We start from the raw sequence: 25,291 nt of genomic DNA on the forward strand, positions 1-25,291 counted from the left end.
CAAAGTCTGTCATGTGTTCGGCTTTACCGACCCATGGACTGGAATTAATGGAGTTAATGTCTTTTAGTTTCTTCTCATTGATGTTTTCTAAACCCACAACCATATGTTTTCCCATATATGTATTTGTTAATTTGTTATTGGTTTGATTATAGCTTAGATAATTTTTATTCTTATCGTTGGAATTTATTGTGGGATTCTAAAGCAACCCCTTTTGATTCGTACCTCTTTTTTGTCGAATTCCGGATGGCCATTTGCTAAATTCAAAGGCCACATATGAGAATAAAAAGAATATATCAAAATGGATGGTAAATTTCTATTAGTGACATTTATAATACAAGGTTGCATTATTCACACTGGTCATGTATGTTGTATACATGCTAAATGTTTCCAATAAGACTGAAAGCCCAAAATAGGTTATGCCAGAAGACAACAAGATAATAGTTTACTTTAATTACAATGATGTCTACATTAAATCACCAAACTTTCTGAGCTACTGATAGAACTTTGACGATGAATTCATGTGTGAAGCGCTTGACATCGGTGATGATAAAATAGAATCAAAGTAGAAATTCTGGCTAGCAAGGACTTTATCTTCTAAATTGGATGGTAGAATGCTCATGTTGTCTGAAGCTTGCTCTGTCAGTTGCTGATTGTGATCACCATTTGAGAATGGACGTACCACATTTTCTTGAATAGTTTGGCCACTAAAGTTTGCCAAGTGTTTGGAAAAGTATAACCCATCATATTCATGATTGAGGTTTGCTTTATCCAAAAGTTGACTACTTTGAGGACTTAAATCTATTGAATTGCAATTTTGGGCTTGTTGATTAGGGATTTGGTTAATGTTGTTTATGTGGCTATTATTCAATAACATCTCTTGGTTTTCTTGATTAGAAAATGGTGAAGCTAAGAGGCTAACAAGCCTTAAAACATCCGGGTTAACAAGTGTTTGGAGGCTAATAAGGTTTGAGAGATTAAACTGAGCCGAGTTGAGTATATTTGAAAGATCTAAGAGGTCGAGACGTGGGGCGTGAGTCACGGGATCAATTCCATTCCGGAGTAACTTTTTCCGGATGTGTGTGTTCCAGTAGTTCTTGATTTCGTTGTCGGTTCTTCCAGGCAAGCGAGTTGCAATAGATGACCACCTATGTTTAATTAGCCAAATTAGTATCATAAGATGATTTAATTTACTATGTCATATGCCAAATGCCAAAGTATATAATTGTTTTTGTAATTATAATGTCAATCCTTGTAAAGGAAATTTAAATGAGATATAATCAAGGATTGTGAAGCACAAAAAATTAAAAAAAAAACACATTAAGCATTTCTTTTATATACTATCTAACTAGCTAGTCAACACTTGCTCCAATCCATGATCCAAATTGGTTAAACAATTTATATTTAATATAGTTATAGCAATCCAAATTATAAGAAAATGTAATCTTATTTGAGAGTTAAACATACTTATTCCCAAGAACACTATGTAGTTGGATAATAGTCTCTTCTTCTTCAACTGAGAACCTTCCTCTCTTAATATCAGGCCTTAGGTAGTTTGTCCATCTTAGCCGACAACTTTTTCCACATCTTTGAAGTCCTGTTACAATAGAACCATTACTAGGTGAAATTTAAAAACAATCATAACAATACAACGTTGTTGGGAAGGAAAAGTACGTACCAGCGTTGTTGGGAAGGGTTCGCCAATTGCCAGGTCCATGTATTCTGATGTATTGTGTGAGTTTAAGATCCTCTTCTTGCGTCCACGGCCCTTTCTTGAGTCCGGTTTTATCACTAGATGGTGATCTACCCATAACGTTTTAGATGACCTTAAAGAACAAGATGTCCTAAGAGTACCAGGGAAATACAAAGATTGATCGAGGTGTGTTTTTTCTAGAAAAAAGTGTTTTAAGTGTTGTAGGCCCAAAAGAGAAGATCACTACTTCCACTTATATAGTTGAGTTAAACCACGTTTGTGATAGTTAAGTCAACTCGATTTGGCAACCTTGTTGTTGTCTCTCTTCCTCTTCTTTTCTTGTACATAAGTGAAAAGTTGAAAATAGGCCTCTATTTATATATGTTTTTTTGCTATTTTTTTGTAGCCACGTAAAGTTTAAGGCCATTGGATTGTTTTGACACATGCTGGATGATTAAAGGGACTGACTTTTTGCTATGTTTGACCTTGTGAAAAACGCAAAAATATGGTGGGTAGGGTTGTTAGATCTTCTACCAGTTGTGAGAAAATGTTTCCATGCATTGTTCCTTAATTCTTCTTCCTTCTTCAAATCATTTTGATATGATTAAGGATCAAAATGTTTTCTTTTCTAAGTGTAGAGCGACCTTGAAAGTTACATGGGCGGTTTACCTTTCTACTTTATCGATATGTATTGGTCCGTTATTATAAAAACATCAATTACCGGGAAAATAACAAAATAGACACTTTGATCGACAAAATTAGTAAAATAAACATTGACTTTTTACCTCCACTATAAACGACATGTTCAAAGTGGCCAACTAACAAATAAGAAGTTGGCTTCTAAGAAGGCTAAAATTTAGCCAACAAAAAAAAACTCGAAACTACAATACTGTCCACGAAAACAACAAATCAAAATAATACACGTGTATAGTGGAGGGGATAAGGCTGACGTAAAAGAGTGAAGGCTAAGTCTTAGCCGGTAGGGAAAAGTGGGGGCACTAATCCTTAGCCAACGGCAATAAGTGAGGCTAAGCCTTAACCGGCATGTACAAGCGGGGGCTAAGCTTTATTTGACAACAAAAGAGAGGGAATTAGCCTTTACTTTGCGTAACTATATATTAACATTGGTTGTGTAACTTATTGTTTCGTAACTATTTTTACATGTTGCGTAACAGTTATTCGTGATTATTTATAACTCTATAAGTTGCGTAATGATTTAATTTCGTGTGTAATAATAAAGCGAGTAAGTTTTAGCCTTCTAGGTTAATTATTAGATGCATGATGAAAATCTAGAATTCGATATGGATATGGTAGAGTGTTTGTTTTACACACACTTTGATTTATCTCCTCTTCTTCTAGTGAAACCTTATTTTTATGTTTAATTAATATTGTTATTATAGAAACTGATTCCGGCTGTCGGAGAAATGAGATATGATATGAGGCGTCATCTGAGCACGTGGCCGGTCATGAGACGAAAGATTTCCCGGCGGCCGACCAGACACGATGCGTAAGCATTTGACAATCAATTACTTTTGACCTAGCTAGTAATAAATATTAATCTTACGGATAATATTGTTATAATTAGTTAAATGACTACATGATCACCACCTGTCATTTTTCTACCATTTACATCCATGATATGATTAATTAATTAATTAATTAATTGGTATCTTCTGGAGGCCCCTTCTTCCAAATCAGCGTATCACACCGGCCTATACTATATATAATAAATATTATATATATGAAGCTTCATTTACGGACACTTAATCTATTCACGTCTCTACGTGAGTGACCACGTGTAATTAATATACCTATACATTCAATAAATCATGGTAATTTTGATGACTTGATCAAAACACAAAACTACGACTATATATAACGAACTGTAATGTCATGCTGTTTTTTTAAGGTTGACACCGTACGACGTGATGACAGTAAATTAACATTTAAGTTTGTTACAAATTAACCGGTGACATGTCACAAGAAAGATAGACCACCAAGCTTGTCTGTCTTGAACTACGTACTACGTTTTGTTTAAACTTCCCTTTGGACCCAATGATGACAATATATATATATATATATATATATATATGGATGGTTCAAGAGAGAAATGATATTATTGCAAGAAATGTGAGAAATGAATATGAACCACTAGTTTTGTTTTAAGTTTTAAATGCTTAAAGCTAAATAAAGAAAATATTAATTATTATCTTTCTTCAATTAATATAACTAATAAACCATAATACTTATCTATCTAATTAATATAACTAATTAAATTATTATAATTAGAAAATTTTAAGAACTCATTCATTTTTATAACTTACCTTTTGTTTTTAAAATTTTTATCCTACACAAGTATAATTTATTCATATATTAGAATTTCTTTTTATCCAAAAACTAATTTCTTCCAACTCAATATTAATATATATCAACACATACTACATTATGATGAATACTACCAAAAAACTATTTTACATGTATTTGCATTAGATATCAACAAAAAACATACAACCTACACAAAAACGTATAATCTACACTTGTTCTAAGAATAAGACAACATATAACCTACATACGAAAAACATTTAACCTACACACAAAATTCATCATCAATAAAATACACACGCACACGGAAATATTTAATCTACACACGAAAAACATATAACCTACACACGAAAATTTTATCTTACACAAATACAATTTATTCATACATTAATTTCTTTTTATTCAAAACCAATTTCAACATATCAATATCCATCAACACGTAGTTACATTGTGATGAATAATACAAAAAACTATCTTACACATGTTTGCATTAAATCTCAATGAAAAATATACAACCTACACAAAAACATATAACTTACACTTGCTCTAAGAATAAAAAAACATATAACCTGCATACGAAAAACATATAACATACGCATGTGTAGGATATGTGTATCTTTGTGTAGTTTATATAATTGTTGATGTCGAATTCTATATGTAAGTTGTATACTTTTTGTATGTTATACGTTTTTATCGCTCAAAACAAGCGTAGGTTATATAACTTTGTGTAGGTTGTATATTTATTGTTTACATTTAATAAACACATTTATATGATATTTTTTATTATTATTTACGACAATAATTTTTATAGGCATACCAATTGAAAAAAAAATATATTATGTTTTGATATTTAGTGTTAAAATACATGCTAATAAATTGAGTGGAAATTATTTTTTAATATAAAGAATAGTATTATATGAATAAATTGTATTTATGTTGAATAAAATGAAAAATGTGTAAATAAAAAATAAAACTAAAGTAGTATTTTTATCTTTTTAATTATTATAGTTAAATTAGTTAAATATATTAATTAGAGAGAAATTCATTATGGTTATATTAGTTATATTAATTGAAGAGAGAGAGTGCATTTATTGTTGCATTTACATCTTATTTATTTATTTTTGAATATTTAAAACCTAAAATAAAATAGTGGCTCATATTCATTTATCTCATTTCTTGCAATAATTTGATTTCTTTCTTGAACTTAAACATATATATATATAGAAATGTGTTAAAATAAAAAGACATAGTTTTGTAGGAAGAGTAGGAATGACATAAAATTTAGAGTTAGGAAACTATGTAGCCTAAATCCTAGATCATAGGAAACTATTTGGTAGTTTAAAAACTACCAATCTCAACCACTAGATCATGGATCCAAAGGCTTAGATTTATTTTTACTTTTCCTATGAAACTATTTCTTTTTATTATAACTCACCCCTATATATATCTGTATATATATACAAATACCATTATCATAATATATTGTTTCATACATATACACAAGGATATATATGTTATTGTACGATGTAGATTAATTAGCATGCGTGCGTAGGTACAAATTAAGCTACCGTAACACAACACATGGCTTGGGAGAGGAGTATACGCGTACGCATAACTAATTAAGTACACGTACAATATTAAATAAAAGACTCCGTGTAGATGCATTTTCAAATTTGTTATTATTTGCTTCTTTTGTAATCTTAAGTTTTAAAGGAATCACTGGCCCCCCAGGTTGTAGTTTTGCTTTTCTATCATTAAATAAGGGAGATTACTGGGTAACAAAAACAAAAAAACTTTTGCATAGATTTATAGACAGAAAAACATTTATTTCTTATGCATTGTAAAGTTATAATATTAAAGTAAACATATAATTTTTTATAACGGTGACTTTCTTATATTTAGGCTATCACACTCTCCAAATTTGGAGAGCCCTCCAGTCAGACTATGTTGTCATAACTGGGTCCACACTGACCATGTACCGCAAACTATCACTTTATAATCGTTGTGCCACCACAAATCAGAACTTTCTTGCGTAACACAAGGTGGGACGAATACCAGGTAAGCTCAAGGTTCGAACTGACAACCTTTGCACAAGGCCTAACTCAAATCTTTCATTGCTAATATCCATCCAAAAATGACAAGTGAGATTCGAACTTGAGTCTCTACCGGAGAACCCAAACCTTTTATCACTAGGCCATAGGTGAAGGATAATATTTAAGTATGTATTAGTATTATAGATTGTGTGTCTATGTCGGAAATCAGATATGCAATTAACTGAATAAAGATCAGAGATTAAAACACACAATGGTTTAATGGAAACAAACCGATAAGACCTAATGGCAATAGTTTACATTAACCCTTTCTTAAATACCAAATACAATTTTGACCGATATACATTTTTTTATATAACCAAAATGTCTATTTAACCGATCAAAGCCATAATTTTGTCCATCAAAACCGGATCTTTCTAAAATTGTCCATCCTAAATCCCATTAGACCACTAAGTTAATAATTATTATCCGACTAGCTAGATTTTCAACCAACTAGCTGGTCACACCATATGCCAAAAACCTAGTCGTGACGCCCGGGTATTTTAGAATCTAGATAGACGCCTAGAAAATTTAGTAGACGCCTAGAAAATCTAAGCGGGCGCCTAGAAAATCTAGGTGAGCCGCCATAATTATTATCTTACTATATTATTAAAACAAATGAGATTGGGTCCACATGGCCCTTCTCTATTGGTCTATTCCATTTGTTTCCAAATATATCCTATACTTCTCTAATTTTCTTAACAATTAAATAAAAAAAAAATTTAATTACCAATAATTAATGTAACCATTTAAGTTCAAAAATAAAATAAAAATATAATTACAATTCCAATCAACCTATATATTTTCTTTGTACTACTTTTATGGAGTATTTGAATTAACATTTTCCAAAACTCATTTCAGTTACGAATAATTATTTATGACAATACACGGTAACATTTAACTTATTTATAAATCATGAATCAAATTTTTTACCATAATTGTGTTTTCAAATTTAAATTTAAATTAATAGTCAAAGTAATATTGTTATTTAAAAGTCTGTTACATTTTGACTGTCTAATTTAGAAAGTACTTTTCATTTTCATTAATTTTATTGATTGATTGATGATATTTTCAATGCATTATATATTTACTATAACAATTACTACAATAATCATATACGTTTATGTTATGTATGTTCAAAATTTTTTTATAAATATGAAATACTTAACTGGTTTCGTTTTGACACCTTTAGATGGTGGTTGGCGTGTGTATTGTAAATAGATTTTTTTTTTTGGTTGACTTCTGTTTATATCATCAAAATTATTGTTAAAATTAAGGTTTGTTACAGTATTATCTTATGATTAAGCTTATTGTTAACTAATTTCCTTTTAAAAAAAACACATATCAACCTTCTTATAAATATTCAATTGTTTTGATTAAAATTCATTCTTTTTTCTCTATACCAACTGTTCAAGAACACCCACATCACGGTAACTACTCTTATATTCTTTAAATTTAATTTTCTTATTTCTATGTAGTCTTTTTATATGTTTAATATACAACAATACTTGATTTTTATTTTTCTATTAGAGAAATTGATTCAGGAATTATAATAACTTTGTTAAACCATCTAGACTTCAATAAAGATGACATCGCTTTCAAAAATAAGAATAATTAGACAATGGATTAGAAGGTACATTTCTTATTGCAAAATGATCTTTTTTATTCTTGTATTTGTTTTCAGCCTTATTTTATGTTAATAGCATGATTTTCATGTTTCTTGTAGCCATATACTCATGGGCCATGGAATCTTGGACGCTAGGTATTACTTTTTGAAATGTTATCATTAAACGTGTGATTTATTGTTACATGTAAAAACTTATCACTTGATACAATAAAATTGCATCAACTTGCTATTAGAGACAAGGTCAATGATTTGGTTATGGATATGTAGAAATAAGTTTTTCACAAATGTGTGAATGGATTGAAGATTTCTGTTTTTTTATTTAAATATTTATAATGGTTAATTATAATTGTCTATTTTTTAATAGATTGAAAATTCCCTTTTTATGTGAATAATGGTATGTAATTCATACATATTTTTATGAACTAATAATTATGTTTTTTTTTCAGATTTAGCATGCTCAACAATTGACCCTTGGAAGCGTAACCAAGTTGGTTAATAAAGAATTGCTACTTAGCCTACTTTAATGCATGTAATTAAAGCTATTAATTTATAACTTCCAAATTTGCACATACTGTATATGTTTGTTCATCTTAAAGGTGAATACCTAATATATATTGAAGTCGGTGGTTGAATAATATTATTGACAACCAACTCCTAATCGTTGACAACAGATTGTTTTCTGAATCAATTACATCAATTACTAATCGTTTGATACGCTCGACAAGGTATGCATTATGATATATATCAATTAATTTTTACAATCTTAACTGTAATTTTCTTTTTATAAACATCATACATAATTATTAGGAGGTATATCCTAAGTTGTCATGTATAGTTTTAAATTATTATAGGTTTTTATTAATATATAGTTAGTAATATAGTAACTAATGTTCTGTCATATGTATCATTAAAAAAGTAATTATCATTTTGTGTTAAAAAATTAATGCATTAATAGTTCTGTGTGACAATTACAATTTTTAAACTACACTTTCACTCCCGTATCTACTTGTTATATTAAAACAAGATCTTTTTTGGACACGTAATTCTTTCCTATTGTTTAATTAAACTATTTTTCATATATAATTTTCAACCTTGGATTTTTTTCTACAAAGCCAACAAAAAATGAGAAGTGTAAAAAATTATTATTAATTGACAAGTGTCAAGTAGAAACAAAGAAAAAATGTATAAATGAAATAGTATACATTTTCCCAATCCGCATGCAAGTCGCATGTTAATTCCTCAATCATTTTTAAACGTCTATAACCTTTTCATATTATATTATTTTTGAAAATAAAATTCACCATGATATAACAAGTGTTTTTTTTATCTTTAATGAGTAAGATTTTGTTATATAAAAAAAATTACGTCATTGTGTCTTTTTTATTACCATTGTGTCTTTTTACGTCATTGTGTTTTTTTTTTGTTATTGTATTTTTTCGCCATTATTTCTTTCAACTCACCATTGTGTTTTTTAAATACTAATAACACCGTTGTTTAATAATAATATGTAAATATAGTGAAAAATACCAACAAATTATCAAATACATAAAACACAATGATAGCCTGAAACATAAAACACAATAATGAATACATATAACACAATGACCTGAAACGTAAAACACAATGAAAATTGCATATTACACAATGACTTGAACATAATACACAATGAACATAATACTATATTTCTCAAATTAAGTGAATGTTAAACACAATGACTAAAACACAATAATATGTAAAAAGACAAATGTTGAGTATAGAGACACAATGACGAACAAAAAGACACAATGACGTAATCTTTGTTTTAATTTTTATCATTAATATGAGTACCAACTGAAAAACACTATGACCAAAATCTATAACACAATGCATAGAAAACCAAAAAAAAAAAAAAACACAATGGACAACCAAATAACACAATATAAAAATACCACTAACTTTTTTATTTTTATTCTTATAACAATTTGATATATTCATATTAAAGATAAAAAAAGGTTTCTAAAAAATGTCATATGAAAAAGTTATAGACAGTATTAAAATTATGGAGGAATTGATATGTGCATCGAATGTGAAGAGAGAAAGTTATCATAAGTGGGTTATTATATTCATGCTCTTTTCATCAATTTTATTTTTAATTCAATCTTCACCATCCAAATCCAAGATCAATGGATTAGATTACTTCTCACATTTCTCATTTTTATCGTACTTTGTATTTTAACATTACCCTTATTTCGTATTATAATCTTATACGCCTCCTTAAAAATTTACTAATGAATGATGCATTTAATTGAATCATATTACTAAATTATTTTATTATTTTCAAAACTTTATAGGCCTACTACTCATCTTGATATAATTCAATTTATTAATGGCTTTTTTATAGTCTCCGACCTATGCTAGAATAAATTAAGATATTTATTGAACATATACAATAATAGTGTATGTAATAAAAAAGTATCAATATTTATCATTAATAATAGTGTATGTAATAAAAAAGTTTTAGCATTTATTATTATATAATAAATAATAAAACTAGGTACTTTTATAGTTATTAACCATAAAGTTATGCTTATGTCCTTTTGAAATATTTAGTATTATGTTCTAAAGTTAAAAATTCTGTTTGTAAACATTCTACTATGTAGTGTTATTTTTTTTCATGTCTTTCAATAATATGTTTTTTTAGTAAGATTTACATTTAAAGCATAATACTTTTATTTGTAAACATTTTACTATGTAGTGCTATTTTTTTTCATGTCTTTCAATATTATGTTTTTTTGAATAAGATTTACAATTATAAATCATATTCTCCTCTTAGAAAAACATATAAAAATAACTTGTATTTTGAGATTATATGTGTGTTTAATTGACAGATTTTATATTTCTACCCGTGTAATGCACGGGTTAATAACCTAGTTTACTTAAAAGAACTAGTAGGCTGCTTAATTAATTTCTATCAACCATCATCGGAACAAAAATTATTCTTACTTATATAATTAACAGAAAGTGTTTCGATATATAAAAAACCCGGCCTTGTTTTTTTAATAAATGTTTGAGTAAATTAAAATCCCGGCGTCTCGCATAAATTTTAAAATCTCTCAGTGTCTAGACGAAACTTTTGAATATGATGTTACCTGGCTAGTTAAGCTGATTGGATTTAAGGTAGACAATTTTGGGAGAGCAGAATTTATTTTGGTCATTTTCCTGTTCCAAACGACAAATAATATTACCTTGCACCAATAATTCAAATACTATGATCACCATCACCAACAACAACAACCATAACATCAACAACGTACAATACTGTAAGTTTATATTTTAAAGGTATAAAACTATACGGTTCATTCAACAAATCTATGTAATTTACAATACATCTCGTAACTAGCTATATGGGACTATTAAACTCTATACTATTTTGAATGTCTAAGTTAAACATGCTGCAGTAGCTTTCTCTCTCATCCTCGGTGCTGTTATTATTGATGAGCATTGATGACGAAATTAATGGTGTAGCACTTGACATGGGTGAGTCTAAGACCGACTCGTAGCTGAACTTTTGGCTACTGGAAATTATATTATCCGTACATGAAGCCTGAAAACTGGACGTAGATTGATTGTTGATGTCATTTGGGATACTAAAACAATCACTTGTTAAGCATGCACGCATCAAAATATCTTCACTAGTTTCACTATTTTTGCCGCTCATGTTTAACGAGTTTTCAGGAATGTTTTGCATAGCATTTGCATGCATGGGGTGTCTTTGATTCAAAAGGGTGCTTTGGAGATTAGAAGGGGTGAAATTAAAATTTGTGTTATGATGATTTTGATATGGATTCATAGGGTATATGTGGTTATCGAGTAACAACTCTTGGTTTACATTTTTTGATGATGATGCTAAGATGGTGAGAAGCTTTTGAACTTGAGGATTTACTAGACTTTGGAGGTTAACAGAATTGAGTATGGATGAAAATTCGAACAAGTCTACACGAGGAGTGTGAGTCACCGGATCAATTCCATGCTGTAGTAGCTTTTTACTGATGTGGGTGTTCCAGTAGTTCTTAATTTCATTATCAGTTCTTCCAGGTAAACGAGCGGCAATTGCTGGCCATCTGTATTCAATCATGTTGAAAATGGAAAAGATTAGTCCTTAAAACTATTGAGAAAAAAAATGGCATTTTTCATTGAAAAATCTTAATGGTTAAAGAACATCTCCTTTATAGACAGTTAGACACTATTAAACTAGGTAATTTGTGATTAGTTTAGTTGGAATTTTTGGAATTAGATAAGTATTTTTTTAGGTGTTTATTTTAAGTTTTCGTAGTTCTATACAAGTGAACTATAGAATATGGTGAGAAACTGTAAGCGAAAATTTAAAATTGGTGAAAAACTCTTATGGAAACAAACTCCAAAACAATTTGTTGCATGAGTTCGCTTGTCTGGATAGCAAACTTAGTCAAGTATAAAAATAGCTAAAGTACTTAGCTGAATTGTAAACCACCTACTTAACTATTTTAATTATTTTTTAGAAAGGTCTAAAGTAGAGAGTGTGTTCATCAATAAAAAAAGAAAAAAAAGAATTTACTTATTTCCAAGAACACTATGAAGTTGGATGATAGTCTCTTCTTCTTCAAAAGAAAATCTTCCTCTCTTTATACCAGGCCTCAAGTAATTTATCCACCGAAGCCGACAACTCTTTCCACATCTTTTAAGCCCTATTATACATTTATAATCAAAGGTTAGCTACTGAAGAAACACTAATCGACCCCGGGAAGATTACGGAGAACCTGGGGGTTAAATAGATGTTTCCCACGAGGGGTTAGATCCGGCAAAGATGGTTCTTCTGATAACCTGCAAAACAGACACCGTGAGCTCGTCACTGAGAAGGGGGGGGGGGTACCTCCTTGTGACCACCCTCCGGCGTGAGAATCAGACTAGATTGCTCTTGAATATAAGTGTATATTAAGAGAATGACTAGAGCAGATATCAGGTATAAGATATAAGATGAGATAAGATGAGATACCATTCCAAGGTGTTGGAGTATTTATAGCCGAATGTAGGTTTCCAAGAAGGTACAGCCGGCTGAATAGTGTTCCTGTTCTGCCAACTGTGGGCTACGCACATGCCATGCTGGTAGTTGGTGGGTAGGCAGCGGCTGATAGTGACCAGGCCGGCTGTGTACTATTCCTGTTCCACCAACTGCAGGCTATGCACGTCCTCCGACAGGTTGGTGAGTAGACAGCGGCTAATAGTGACATACAGTACAAGAGCGTGCTGCTCGTCATACTGTTGTCAGTGAGCTGTCGTATCTTTGGTCAGATCTTTTGTCCATACCTCGTCAGGTACAGTACAAAAGATCCTCCAGTATCGTACGGACTGGCTCATTTGGGCGGGAGTATTCCCGGCTTTGCTCATTCCTTCTTCAGGTGACATTACTGAATTATTATTAAGAGTTAAGTGCCTTGTGCGTGTAGCTTTGCTGCGCATGTAGCCTTCCCTGATGGCTTGTATCCGCAGCTGCGGGAACAGGCAGAGTACTTCACCATTGGGAGGCTTTTCCTGCGGGAACAGCTTGCGTACTGCGCGTAAGGACGTCACGTCTCTGAGCATGGTGGGTCCTGCGGATCCAGTTGGTCTCGGCGCAGACGTCCCTTTAAGTTAAGTCTTGCGGGTTCAACCGCGCAGACGTCCGTTAAGGAGTCTTGCGGGTTCAACTGCGCAGACGTCCCTTTTCAAGGTGAGTCTTGCGGGTCCAACCGGGCTCTGCTGGGACCTACCTCTTCAAGTCCCCCCAGTCCAATGTTCTTCTCAGGAATTGTTAATAAGTGAGGTGAACTTTTGGACTTAAACAAGGGGTTTTGAAAAGGTTTTAGTTTTAAGGTTTTCCATGGGGATTCTTCCCGCGGAAGTCCTAATGTCACGTGCAGAAATTCCCGACTTTTCTGCTTGATCTTTGGGTGTGCTGCGGGTAGGTCTGTAACCTCCTCGCAAGTCAGGAGCGTTGAGTTCCACTTGTGTAGATTCTCCATGAGGTTTTGGTAGTTTTAAACATAGTGATCAATTATGTTTAAACAACCAATTCCATCTTGGAGGTTCAAACAATCTAGTTCTCGACGTTCCCGCTATGCAGGGATGTTATTCCCGTTTCCGCAAACACTGCCCAGAAGATCCTTCTTGGTTTCAATTCCCTGCGGAGTGCTAGGTATGTGAAGGGTTTTGCCTTGACACTGTACCCGCACTCGTCTTATAGTTACTTTACTTCCAAGGTATTCCTGGCTTCAATTCCCTGCGGGTGCTAAGTATGTGAAGGGTTTTGCCTTGACACTGTACTCGCACCCATCTTATGGTTACTTGGTTGCCGAGGTATTCTTGGCTTCAATTCCCTATGGGTGTTAAGTATGTGAAGGGTTTTGCCTTGACACTGTACTCGCACCCGTCTTATGGTTACTTGGTTGCCAAGGTAAGGGGTATTTTCCCGCTTACTTTTGAATCTTTTTGAAATTCGAAGAGTTGGTGAAAGGATAAGAACAGTCCAAACTGTTGAAACGTCGTCCGACGGTTTCTTCTGACAGTGTCAGGACGTGCAGGAAGTTATGGCGACGTGACAGTATATGGTCATTCCAGGCGCTTTTTCAGGCGCGTGGGCGTGAATTTTCGGGCGCGTGGCCGCGAAATTAATGGCACGCGTCCTTTCAACAACTGTTGCCAGCTTGCTCTTTGCCACGTGTTATAGTTTCATTGCACCTGCGATTTCTCTCTCTTCCGCATTAAATTCATCGCATTTATTGCGATGAGTATATAAAGGGGGAGAGGGTCCTTTGTAATCCACACTTTCACTTATATCTTCTCCTTCTAAGCGATTTCCGGCGAATATTCTTTGAAATCGTTGCCTTTCATCCTTCCAGAATGTCTTCTTTTGCCGAGGAGTCTGACGTGTTCGTCGAGAATCCGTCGTCCACTTCCGATAAGGACGACAAGAGCACTGCTGGCGAGTGCCAGTGTGCTCTTCCTGCCGAGTTTTTTCAGTACATCGTCCGGAAGTTCATGCTCGAGTCGTTCGAGCCTGAGTTTCCGGAGCCACACCAGACGGTGTACGATGCCCCCAAGGGAAAAATAGGGGTGTATGCTGCATTCTTCGTTTATGGGAATCTCAGGTTCCCATTGACGAAGTTTGTATACCGTGTCTTGGAGAGGCACGGTGTGCATTTGACGGAGGTACACCCGATGGCGATCGCCAAGATCCGCCACTTTGAGTGGGTGTGCCTCATTCTGGGCGTGGAGCCCCATGTTGACCGCCTGATGACCTTCTATTCTTGGAGGTGCATCCAGGGGTGGTATACCTTGGTCAATCGGATCAAGGGTCTGAAGATCTGCGCAACCGAGCGCAGTCTTCGGTCGTGGAAGCGGGAGTTTTTTTTATATCTCCGCTCGCGTCGTCCCCCTTGCGATGACGTTAAAGAATGGTAGAGCACTCCCCGCCCTTCACGCCCTCAACTACCAAGAGGCGGAGTGGTTCGCCAAGATCTCCCGGGTCCAGACTCCGGTGTACCGGTTTGCGGAGTCTGGGATGGCGATGCTCGGGATGAGCCGGGTGTGGAAGGAGGCGTCACAGGTTCCCATCGTCCTCGAATACGGTTTGAACTCTATCCCTACGGTATGCTCTGTCTTCTTTGTTGATATAGGTTTTTCTTCTAACTGTTTCTTTTTTTTATTTCAGAGGGAAACGACTTGCAGTCTCTCCTGCAGCCGCGGGAGAGTGATGGTCCCGCTCGGATGGGTACTCGTGCTCTCGATGAGAACGAGTTGCCCATCTTGGAGCAAACGAGGGATCGGTTTGTGGAGGTCTACCCGCCAGGCCACCCCATTCTGAGCGCCACGCGGCCAGGTAAGGAGTTATTCAACCCTCGACCTCTCAATGCTGAAACCTCTGCTGGAATTCCTCTAATCTTGTCATCTTCTGATGAGGAATCCGCAGATGGTCCTCCGTTGGTGCGGAAAAAGAAGGCTGCCGGCGGGAAGGGGAAGGCGAAGGTTGCCTCCACTGCCGATCCGGTGCATCGGTCTGATTCAGAGACCGAAAGCGAGGAGGTGGCGGGGAACCCTGGTGGTGATAAGACCACTGCTCCGGAGGCTGAGACGACTGTCACCTCCGAGCATCCCAGGACGACGACGGTGAGCGGCGTGAAGAGGCCGGCTCCATCGGGTTCGTCCCCGCCTGTTCGCACTTTTAGGCTCAAGAAAACCCGTAAGTACAAACTTCCTTTACTTTTAACTTCATATCTTTCCGCCATTATACTTATTATCTTCTTTGTACAGGCGTTGATGCTACCGCATTCCAGGGTGGAGCGGGGAGGAGCACCTCCGGACCCATGACTGTAGGCTTGGTCAACCTACCTGAGGCGATGACCCAGGCGGCTGCGCCTGCTTCAGTTGGTTCAGTTGCTCACCCAGTTGAGCCAACTATTCCAACTGTGACGACATCTCCGCCGGCTGTCAGTGCCATATTCACTGATTCTTTCACTGAGCCGGCGGTGAATGTTTCTGTGGATTCTTCCGCAGCCGCGGCCGCGGTTGTGAGTTCACCTCCGGTGAGTTCACCTCCGCTGGTTTCTACCACGGCGGCCTCCGCTATGCCTCCTCCGGCGCCGGCGACTACGGTCGGTCCTTCAGGTATGCTTGGGGCTTCTCGCCAACCTCTGCCTCCTTCCCATCTGCCTGACCTCTTGGATGGATTTCCCTTGGGTTCAGGTGATGGGTTTGGCGGCTATCGGCCTGTTGTCGACCCTACAGGTGCGTAGGGTTCTTTTGGCCTTTTTTTTATATATATATCATCTTTTCCTAACTGCTTTTTTTTTTTTGCAGTGTCGGATTCCAATGAAGTGTATGTTCCACGATGGAACATCCGCCGAGGAACAACCCTTCGCACGCCTGTGGAGTGCGTGGAGTGGGCTCGTCACGCAGCTCCCAGTGGTGCGTTGGGGGAAGCAATGGCTAGCTACCAGGAGGGTAGGCTAACCAATGAGCTTCGGATTCTCCTGGCCCGGATGCAGCCGCGCGTCGAGCTGCTTTGTCGTGAAAACGACAAGTTAAAAGCAGCTCGTATCCAAGAAGTAGCTCAGGCGCGGGCTGTCCGGGAGGAGAACAAGAGGCTTACCGCAATGGCTGCGGAAAACGAGAAGGCCTTCAAGGCCCTCGAGGTTGAAGTTCAGGCCCGGCTCGAGGCCCGTTCCAAGGCTGCCCAAGCTGTTAACGAACAGCTTCGGCTGGCTAAGGAAACTGCACGGAACGCAACTGAGAGGGCCACCAAGGCTGAAGCTGTTGCCGAGCCTCTACGCATTGAGAATGAGGAGCTTAAAGCCAAGCTAGAGAGGCTCCAGCAGGCTCATGATGCCTTGGCTATGGAAGACGCCAAGAAGCTCCAAGAGATCTTGGACCAGAGGGGCGTGCTTGACCACACTGAGCGGAAGCTAAAGGGCGTTGAAGAGGCTGCTGCTAAGGAAGTGTTGCTCGCCAACCTTAACAAAAGTGAAGCCGAACGCGCCCGTAACCAAGCTCAAGCTGCCCTCCAGGAGGCTCTGGTTGCCAAGGAATGGCTTCTTCGAGAAGCGTTGTCTCAGGTATGCGTAATTTCATAATATCTTTACGCTTTTCTTTGTAAATAGAAAAGGTTTTGATACTTGTATTTTTTCTTGTAGGTTGTGCATCGAGTCTTCACGGACACATCATACGACGATGCCATGAGCGCAGCCCTCAACGCTTCTCATGAGGATGAGGAAAAGGCCGGCTTCCTGCTTGGTCTAGGGTTCGTTGAGAAAGGCATCCCGCCTTCCAACTTCCCTTTATATGATGTTGATACTGAAGCTGTATATGACCAAGCAGTGAATCAGTATGCCGCCTTCCCGCATCCGGTGGTGGAGAAGGTGAACGAAGTTGCTGCTGCTGATGATGGGCTAGCCATTCTAAAGACCTTCCTTGAACCGCCACAGCCAACTGATGGTGCGGGTACAAGTGGGTTTGGAGGGAGTGGTCCTGAAGCTTGAACCTTAAGATCCCTTCCCACTGTTAGGATAGGTTTACATTGTATAGATTTATATTCATGTAGGCGGGTAGTTCCCGGCCATTCTTGTAATACTTGAATTATTATGAAATATAAATCTTTTTTCACTGGATGACTTGCTTTATAAATGTTATATGACTTGCTCATGCATACTTTAGTTTAAATTAGCAACCTTCCAAGTGTTCTGAATAAGTTAACCTTTGAACGTGGTAGACAATAGGTTGAAGTTTTGCTTCCTCATTCGTGATTGTGCGGGTAAGACCGTCACTTGCACTTAGGATGACTAAACTTTACCTATATCTGACCTGCGTGGAGGTTTTCCTCATCTTTTCTTTAGAAATCTTCTAAGTATTTTGACTAGGTTAACCGTTCGACGCGTGGTTGTTAATAGGTTAGTTCGGTTTCTTCTATCATGATTTGTGCGGTTAGGACCGACACTTTCATTTAGTGGGATCACCAAACTTTACCTATGACTGACCTGCGTGAAGGTTTGCCGTTTTGTGTTTATGCGGGTTTTGCCGCCTTCCACAAGCAACTTCTTTACACTTATTTATGCGGTGAAAACCGGCATCGGTGTTTTGAATAAATTAACCGTTCGACGCGCGGTTGTCAATAGGTTAGTTCGGTTTCCTCTATCATGATTTGTGCGGTTAGGACCGGCACTTTCATTTAGTGGGATGACCAAACTTCACCTATGACTGACCTGCGTGAAGGTTTGCCGTTTTTTGTGTTTATGCGGGTTTTGCCGCCTTCCACAAGCAACGACTTCCCCACTTATGTATGCGGTGAAGACCGGCATATCAGTGTGGAAAGTTAATAAGTATAAATGTAAGATCATCAGCATCAATGTTTTAAGGAGAATCATTTCCATTAGAAGTGGCTCTGGGCCTTTTCTTTACAAGTTTGGAATTGATCTACATGCAAACTGTGTAATTGAGCTCCCTTACATGTTGTTGGGATGGGAGTGCCATCGAGCCGATATGCATCTGGTTCGGGATCTCGTTGTTTACGCAGTATGTAGTCTCCAACATTGAAGCTGCAATTTTATTCATGTTTTCCCAACTGGGGTTCTACACGCATCAGCCTGCTCAGCGTTCGTTACGCCACGAGGTGCGCGAGCGTCCCATCTCTGACAAATGCTTCGACGATGTCCTTTACGTCTGTGCATTCTTCAGTGTTGTGGCCTTTTGTCCTGTGAAAGTCACAGTATTTGCTCCGATCAGCATTGTGACGATGTCGGATTATTGGAGCCTTTGGCCATGGGAGCTTCTCAGTGGCGAATATCTCGGTGACGCTTTTAGTGAGTGGCGTCCATCTGGAGTTCTGGTTCGACTGTACGTTATCCCCTCCGCCAAAACAATGTTGCAAGCCGGATGAGGTGTCAAAGTTTACCCTTGACTGCCAAATGCCTAGCTTCCGCTTTTTGTTTAGTCGAGCGGTAAGGACGTTGTCTTCTCTTGTTTTCTGGGTGTAGAGGTTTGTGCTCTGGGGGAGATCTCTAACCAGTCGCTTCTCCGTTTCCGCAAAGCGTTTAGCTGCTGTCATGATGGCATCCCATGTGGATGGCATGCCATCTCTACCCGTTAAGGTGCGGATGAGCTCTGGGTCTTTCTCGCCCTGGATGAAAGCAGCGCGAACAAGATCTTCACTAATATTACCCATACTTAGCTTCTTTGAGTTGAAGCGAGTGATGAAGTCTGGCAAAGATTCATCTTCCTCTCAAATGCAATTGAGGATTGTCCATTGCTCTTCGGTATACTTTCTTTGTTGGCTGAAGTGTTGGCTAAACTTCTGCTGGAAGTCTTCCCAATCGTAGATGTGGTGGACCGGTAGACGATCAAACCACGCTCTAGCTGCCCCAACAAGCGTCATTTGGAACATGTAACACCACGTAGGTTCCGTCCAACTACTGACGGTTGCCCCCGCTATGAACCTGTTCAAATGATCGTCTGGATCAGATATACCATTGTAAGTGCCGATGTTGGACATCTGTTTGGCACTTTTCGGGACGATTGCTTCCGCAATGTCCCTTGCAAATTTGGACGTTCCCGCCTTTGCAGCAGTTGGTGTAAATGTTTTGGAGAAGTCACGTGGGTTTCCACCCGCATTTTTTGGTTTGAAGGTTTCTCCAAAATGCCTTCTCGGCTGGGAGTCCGTTTCCTTACGCTTCTCTTTCGCCCTATGACGAGGGTTTGCGTCACTATCGGATTCCTCCGAATCATCGTCCAAGTATTCTCCGAATTTATCAGCCTGTTGGAGTGAACGTAAGCGTTCATCCAACTCTGCTTGGAATTCTTTTTGACGTGCTTCCGCCCACGCTTTAACTTCATCGAGTGTTTGGCGGGGGAGCCTCGTTCGTTGTCTCTCTAACTGGGTATCGGTGAATCCCAGTGAGAGATTATTTACTGCACTTGCCCCAGCTTGGGTAACCGGGGTAGTGTTCGTAAAAACTGTGTAGTCGCCGATATCCCCCCAGTAGCTGGGGTTGTGGTTACCGGAGTTTCTTTAACCATCTTTCCAGAAGTTTTGAGAAAACTGAAAAGGATTAAGTTCTAGCTTTTATGCACGGATGGCGCCAATGAAGAAACACTAATCGACCCCGGGCAGATTACGGAGAACCTGGGGGTTAAATAGATGTTTCCCACGAGGGGTTAGATTCGGCAAAGATGGTTCTTCTGATAACCTGCAAAACAGACACCGTGAGCTCGTCACTGAGAAGGGGGGGTACCTCCTTGTGACCACCCTCCGGCGTGAGAATCAGACTAGATTGCTCTTGAATATAAGTGTATATTAAGAGAATGACTAGAGCAGATATCAGGTATAAGATATAAGATGAGATAAGATGAGACACCATTCCAAGGTGTTGGAGTATTTATAGCCGAAGGTAGGTTTCCAAGAAGGTACAACCGGCTGAATAGTGTTCCTGTTCTGCCAACTGTGGGCTACGCACATGCCATGCTGGTAGTTGGTGGGTAGGCAGCGGCTGATAGTGACCAGGCCGGCTGTGTACTATTCCTGTTCCACCAACAGCAGGCTATGCACTTCCTCCGACAGGTTGGTGAGTAGGCAGCGGCTAATAGTGACATACAGTACAAGAGCGTGCTGCTCGTCATACTGTTGTCAGTGAGCTGTCGTATCTTTGGTCAGATCTTTTGTCCATACCTTGTCAGGTACAGTACAAAAGATCCTCCAGTATCGTACGGACTGGCTCATTTGGGCGGGAGTATTCCCGGCTGGGCAGAGTACTTCACCATTGGGAGGCTTTTCCTGCGGGAACAGCTTGCGTACTGCGCGTAAGGACGTCACGTCTCTGAGCATGGTGGGTCCTGCGGATCCAGTTGGTCTCGGCGCAGACGTCCCTTTAAGTTAAGTCTTGCGGGTTCAACCGCGCAGACGTCCGTTAAGGAGTCTTGCGGGTTCAACTGCGCAGACGTCCCTTTTCAAGGTGAGTCTTGCGGGTCCAACCGGGCTCTGCTGGGACCTACCTCTTCAGCTACATATAAGACGATTCAATAATACCCGAAGGTAAGTACACAAGCGATCGAGAGGCTAATTACCGGCTTTCTTGGGAAGGTTACGCCATTGGCCAGGTCCATGTTTTTGAACATACTGGATGAGTTTGAGATCTTCTTCCTCAGTCCAAGGCCCTTTCTTGAGCTCATTTTCAGATTGTAATAACTTTCTCATTTCTTGCTGTTTGTTTAGTAACTGTTTCCTTGTAGATATATCTTAACGAATATATAGACTTTATCTTAATGACTAATTAAGGACAAAAGTGAAAGTGGTAGGTCCAAGTAGAGGTGCACAAATCGGTTTTTTTAAAAAAACCGGTTCGGTTATTAACCGGACCGGTTTTTTTTTGCCCGGAAAAAAACCGGTTCGGTTAATAACCGGACCGGTTAATAACCGGTTTTTGTGTGTCAAAACCCTAACCGGTCTAACCGGTTAGGACCGGTTTAGAAACCGGTTAGAACCGGTTAATAAACCGGTTTTTTTATTAACCGGTTTTTTAATAACCGGTTTTTAGGTTAACCAGTTTTTTTTTTTTTTTTTTTTGGTTTAGGGTTTAGGGTTTAGTTTGGAAGACCGAAGCCATTTTTTGCTTTCGTTGTTAGGGTTCTTTGCTTGGAAGATTAAAAACACATAACTTTCATTTATAGTTTTTATATTAAAAATACAAACATTAAATCGTTATCGCATATTCGTAACTCAAAAATACAAACATTAAAGAATGCTTAGACACGATTACATGAACAACTTGCTGTTTCTTACTCATTATTTGCCTCCATGTTTGCTGTTTCTTTAACTAATTTTCTTCGCTACCCGATCCCGAGCTATTCCTTAGGTAATCGTCGTACGCGGCTTCTTCATCGGTCATTGGTTGAGTGTGTCCTTCATTGACCTCGTCTTCATACAAGCCCGCCTCATACTCCATTTCCCCCTCGAGTGAACGTTGATGTTGTGCCCTATCTAAAGAGTCCAAGTAATCCTTGTAGCAAATCGACATCTCTACAGCTGGTGGAGTGAGTCGAGTCCTCCTAATCGATATAACCCTGCCAGAAACAGAAAAAGCAGACTCCGAAGTTACCGTGGAAGCTTGGACCGTTAGTAAATCTTTGGCCATGGCGGCGAGGATCGGAAACTCATCCTCCTTACCTCTCCACCAAGCCAGCAAATCAAGACTTCTAAATTCATCCGGAGTCATGTGTTTCACAAAGTTGGTACCACCATACCTTCCAAGTTCACTGCTTGGGGTGTTTACCTTTTGACGTTTACCGGCGTCTTCCCAAATCATGTAGTACATCCCCATTTCAAGGTCGGTTTGGGATTGGGATTGGGCAACAGCTCTTAACGAGTCATGAATTTGGGAAGACGACCCGTATTTTGTAAGGTAAACATCATACATGTTTGACAAGGTGGTGTTGAAAGCATTCTTTAAAGTTTGGCTATAATAGGGGTTTTGATCGTCGTTTAACTCTAGCTCATCACAAATTTTTTCTATTAAAGCTTCAACACCACCAACATTGATGCAAGGGTTTAACGCAGCAGCACATGTCAAAACAGCGGGTAGTTGTTGAAAATATTTTCTAAATTTTTCTTTCATTTTTACACCCATATCAAAATAAGGTGCACCCCTACAATGAAGTTCACTCAACTTTGTGCACATGACAGCAATTTTTGGTAAAGCAATGGGGCTTGTTGGATAGTAAACCCCGGATAAACTACTTGTGCAAGATTTAAAAATTTGAAGGACCTCCGTAACGATCTCAATCAATAACCAGTTTCTAGGATCGTACGGTGCACATTTACCCCTACTTGACAAAATTTGATGAAACGCAATTAATGATTCTTTTTGTTGGATGGCTTTCTCAAACATATCACAAGTCGAGTTCCATCTTGTTGGACAATCCCAATTTGGCCCCAACCATTGACAATTAGCTTCTACACAAAATTTTTTGTATCTTGAAAATGTTTTATTGTTGCTGAAAACATCTCGTAACATTCTTTTAAAATTGTTTCTTTGCGTTTCGATCACGTTTAACCCATCTTGCACGGCCAAGTTGATAATATGTGCAATGCATCGGCTATGAAAAAACGCTCCATCACAAATAGGTTTATACTTTAATTTTAAATGGCCAACCGCGGCCGTATTGTTGGACGCGTTATCAAACGAAATTGAAAAGATTTTATGTTCAATCTTGTATTGTCGAATGACTTTATCCAAGAGTTTAAAAATATTTCTACCCGTGTGCGGGTAATCAAACAATTGAAATGCAACGGTTCGTTTCATCATTTGCCACGACTCGGGGTCAACCCAATGAGCCGTCACACAAATGTAGGAGTCGGGCGAACCATTAGGTACCGACCACACATCCGTTGTTAAGTTTACACCAGTTTGTAAGTTTGAAAAGTATGAAATTAGTTCGGATTTAGCGTTTTTCCATGCTTTAAGACAATCTCTTCTAAGGGTCGAACGACTTACGTGTTGGTAGCGTGGTTGAACATACTTTTGCATCATCTCCGTGAATTGAGGGTTGTCGAAGTGGTTGAAAGGAAGTGTTTGTTGAATCACAAAGTTTGAAAACTTTTGACGTACCGCTTCAAGGTCGTACGTAAACACCGTTCCTTGATTCGTCATCTCCGGCTGCGAACTACTTCCCGATTCGTCATTCAAGGCCTTGCAAAAGGGCCTTTGTACATGCGCTTTTAAAGTGGAGTTTGCATCTTTGCCATAAAACTTCAAACAATGTTTGCATCGAGCTTTTTGGCTACCGTTAGACATTTCGCATAGGTCGAAATGTTGCCAAACATCTTGGTTTCGTTTCGTGGGGATGACCCGAACGACCGTTTCTCTCGTGTTCGAGGCACCCATGTTGACGGATGAAGCAGCACTTTGGGAGGCCATGATAATCGACTACGAAATAAGAGCGTATGGAGTGGTAATGTGGTATAATTGAGCGTGAGATAACAAAATAATCGCGTATGAAATAAACGTTTAGAGCGTTTGGAGTTGTATAATCGAGTGTGATCTAACCAATACCCAACCTAAACTATATATAGATGTTTGTGGGGGTAAAATGGTAAAAAAAAAAAACGGTCAAAAAAAAAAAAACGGCTATATAGCCGTTATACAACGGAAAAAAAACCGGTTTTTAACCGGTTAACCGGTTATGGAAAAACCGGTTAACCGGTTTTTTTATAACGGTCAAAAACCGGTTTATAAAAAAACCGGTTAACCGGTTTTTCCATAACCGGTTATTAAAAAAAACCGGTTTTTTTAATAACCGGTTCGTTCACCGGTTTTGGCTCTAAAATGTGTAACCGAAATACGAACCGGCGGTTTGTAAACCGGTCAAACCGGTTTATAAAAAACCGGTTTTCATAAAAACCGGTTTCCGGTTTAAACCGGCAAACCGGTTCCCGGACCGTTTTTTTGACCATCTCTAGGTCCAAGAGGGAGATGACTTTTTCCATGTATATATAGGAAAAACATATATGTTGCAATATATTGTTGTGAAGTGAAAAGGATCTCTTTCAATTTGATTATACACAATACGTACATAGTACACGTTAATGGGATTGACTTTTATATTGTTTGACCTTATGAATAGTTGAAAAGAGGGGGTTGTTAGGTTGTCTACCGGAAATGTTTATGTAATTTCTTCATCTTTTTACATACATACACAAATACTCCGTGATCTTATGTCACATCGTTGATTATTGTTGTGTTCCTTGTACTTGAAGTGGAACTTCGTATGTCTATCAATGATGCAACTCCAACGTATGCATGTCATATGGGAATCCAATAACTTTTTATCAACAAATGAACTTATAAATAAATATATGTATGTGTAATTTCTACTACTGAATTTTTAAATATATAAATCACGTACTTTGAGTATCAAGGAGTTTCTGACAGGAAAATCCTAATTAATTAATTTTACACGCATATAAGTCTCTTAAATATTTTTTTTTGACATGTTTATAATTAAACATTTTAACTAGTTTAAAATAAA

The 25,291-nt window shown here is 37.8% G+C and overlaps 2 protein-coding genes across 2 annotated transcripts; both read right to left on the reverse strand.

Moving 5' to 3' along the window:
• Positions 1-359: 359 nt before the first annotated feature.
• On the reverse strand, positions 360-1,854 carry LOC143636353 (transcription factor MYB41-like). Its single transcript, XM_077103969.1, has 3 exons — positions 1,676-1,854; positions 1,465-1,594; positions 360-1,145 (listed from the first exon to the last, which is right to left on the reverse strand). Exons 1-3 carry the CDS (start codon positions 1,806-1,808, stop codon positions 491-493), a joined length of 918 nt encoding a protein of 305 aa, XP_076960084.1. The 5' UTR covers positions 1,809-1,854; the 3' UTR covers positions 360-490.
• A 9,139-nt stretch (positions 1,855-10,993) lies between these two features.
• LOC143636354 (transcription factor MYB41-like) lies at positions 10,994-21,524 on the reverse strand. Its single transcript, XM_077103970.1, has 3 exons — positions 21,332-21,524; positions 12,303-12,432; positions 10,994-11,829 (listed from the first exon to the last, which is right to left on the reverse strand). Exons 1-3 carry the CDS (start codon positions 21,459-21,461, stop codon positions 11,109-11,111), a joined length of 981 nt encoding a protein of 326 aa, XP_076960085.1. The 5' UTR covers positions 21,462-21,524; the 3' UTR covers positions 10,994-11,108.
• Between the last annotated feature and the right edge of the window lie 3,767 nt (positions 21,525-25,291).

The sequence above is a fragment of the Bidens hawaiensis genome, unplaced genomic scaffold (assembly GCF_021521415.1).
Source record: "Bidens hawaiensis isolate Kalapana, Puna unplaced genomic scaffold, B.hawaiensis_p1.1 tig00007885_1, whole genome shotgun sequence".
NCBI lineage: Eukaryota > Viridiplantae > Streptophyta > Magnoliopsida > Asterales > Asteraceae > Bidens > Bidens hawaiensis.

Coding starts and splice junctions, on each gene's coding strand:
- LOC143636354 (XM_077103970.1), bottom strand. CDS start 21,461: ATGAGAAAGTTATTACAATCTGAAAATGAGCTCAAGAAAGGGCCTTGG. Junction 12,433..21,331: donor TAACCTTCCCAAGAAAGCCG/GTAATTAGCCTC, acceptor AATGTATAATAG/GGCTTAAAAGATGTGGAAAG. Junction 11,830..12,302: donor CATAGTGTTCTTGGAAATAA/GTAAATTCTTTT, acceptor GATTGAATACAG/ATGGCCAGCAATTGCCGCTC.
- LOC143636353 (XM_077103969.1), bottom strand. CDS start 1,808: ATGGGTAGATCACCATCTAGTGATAAAACCGGACTCAAGAAAGGGCCG. Junction 1,595..1,675: donor AACCCTTCCCAACAACGCTG/GTACGTACTTTT, acceptor CTATTGTAACAG/GACTTCAAAGATGTGGAAAA. Junction 1,146..1,464: donor CATAGTGTTCTTGGGAATAA/GTATGTTTAACT, acceptor AATTAAACATAG/GTGGTCATCTATTGCAACTC.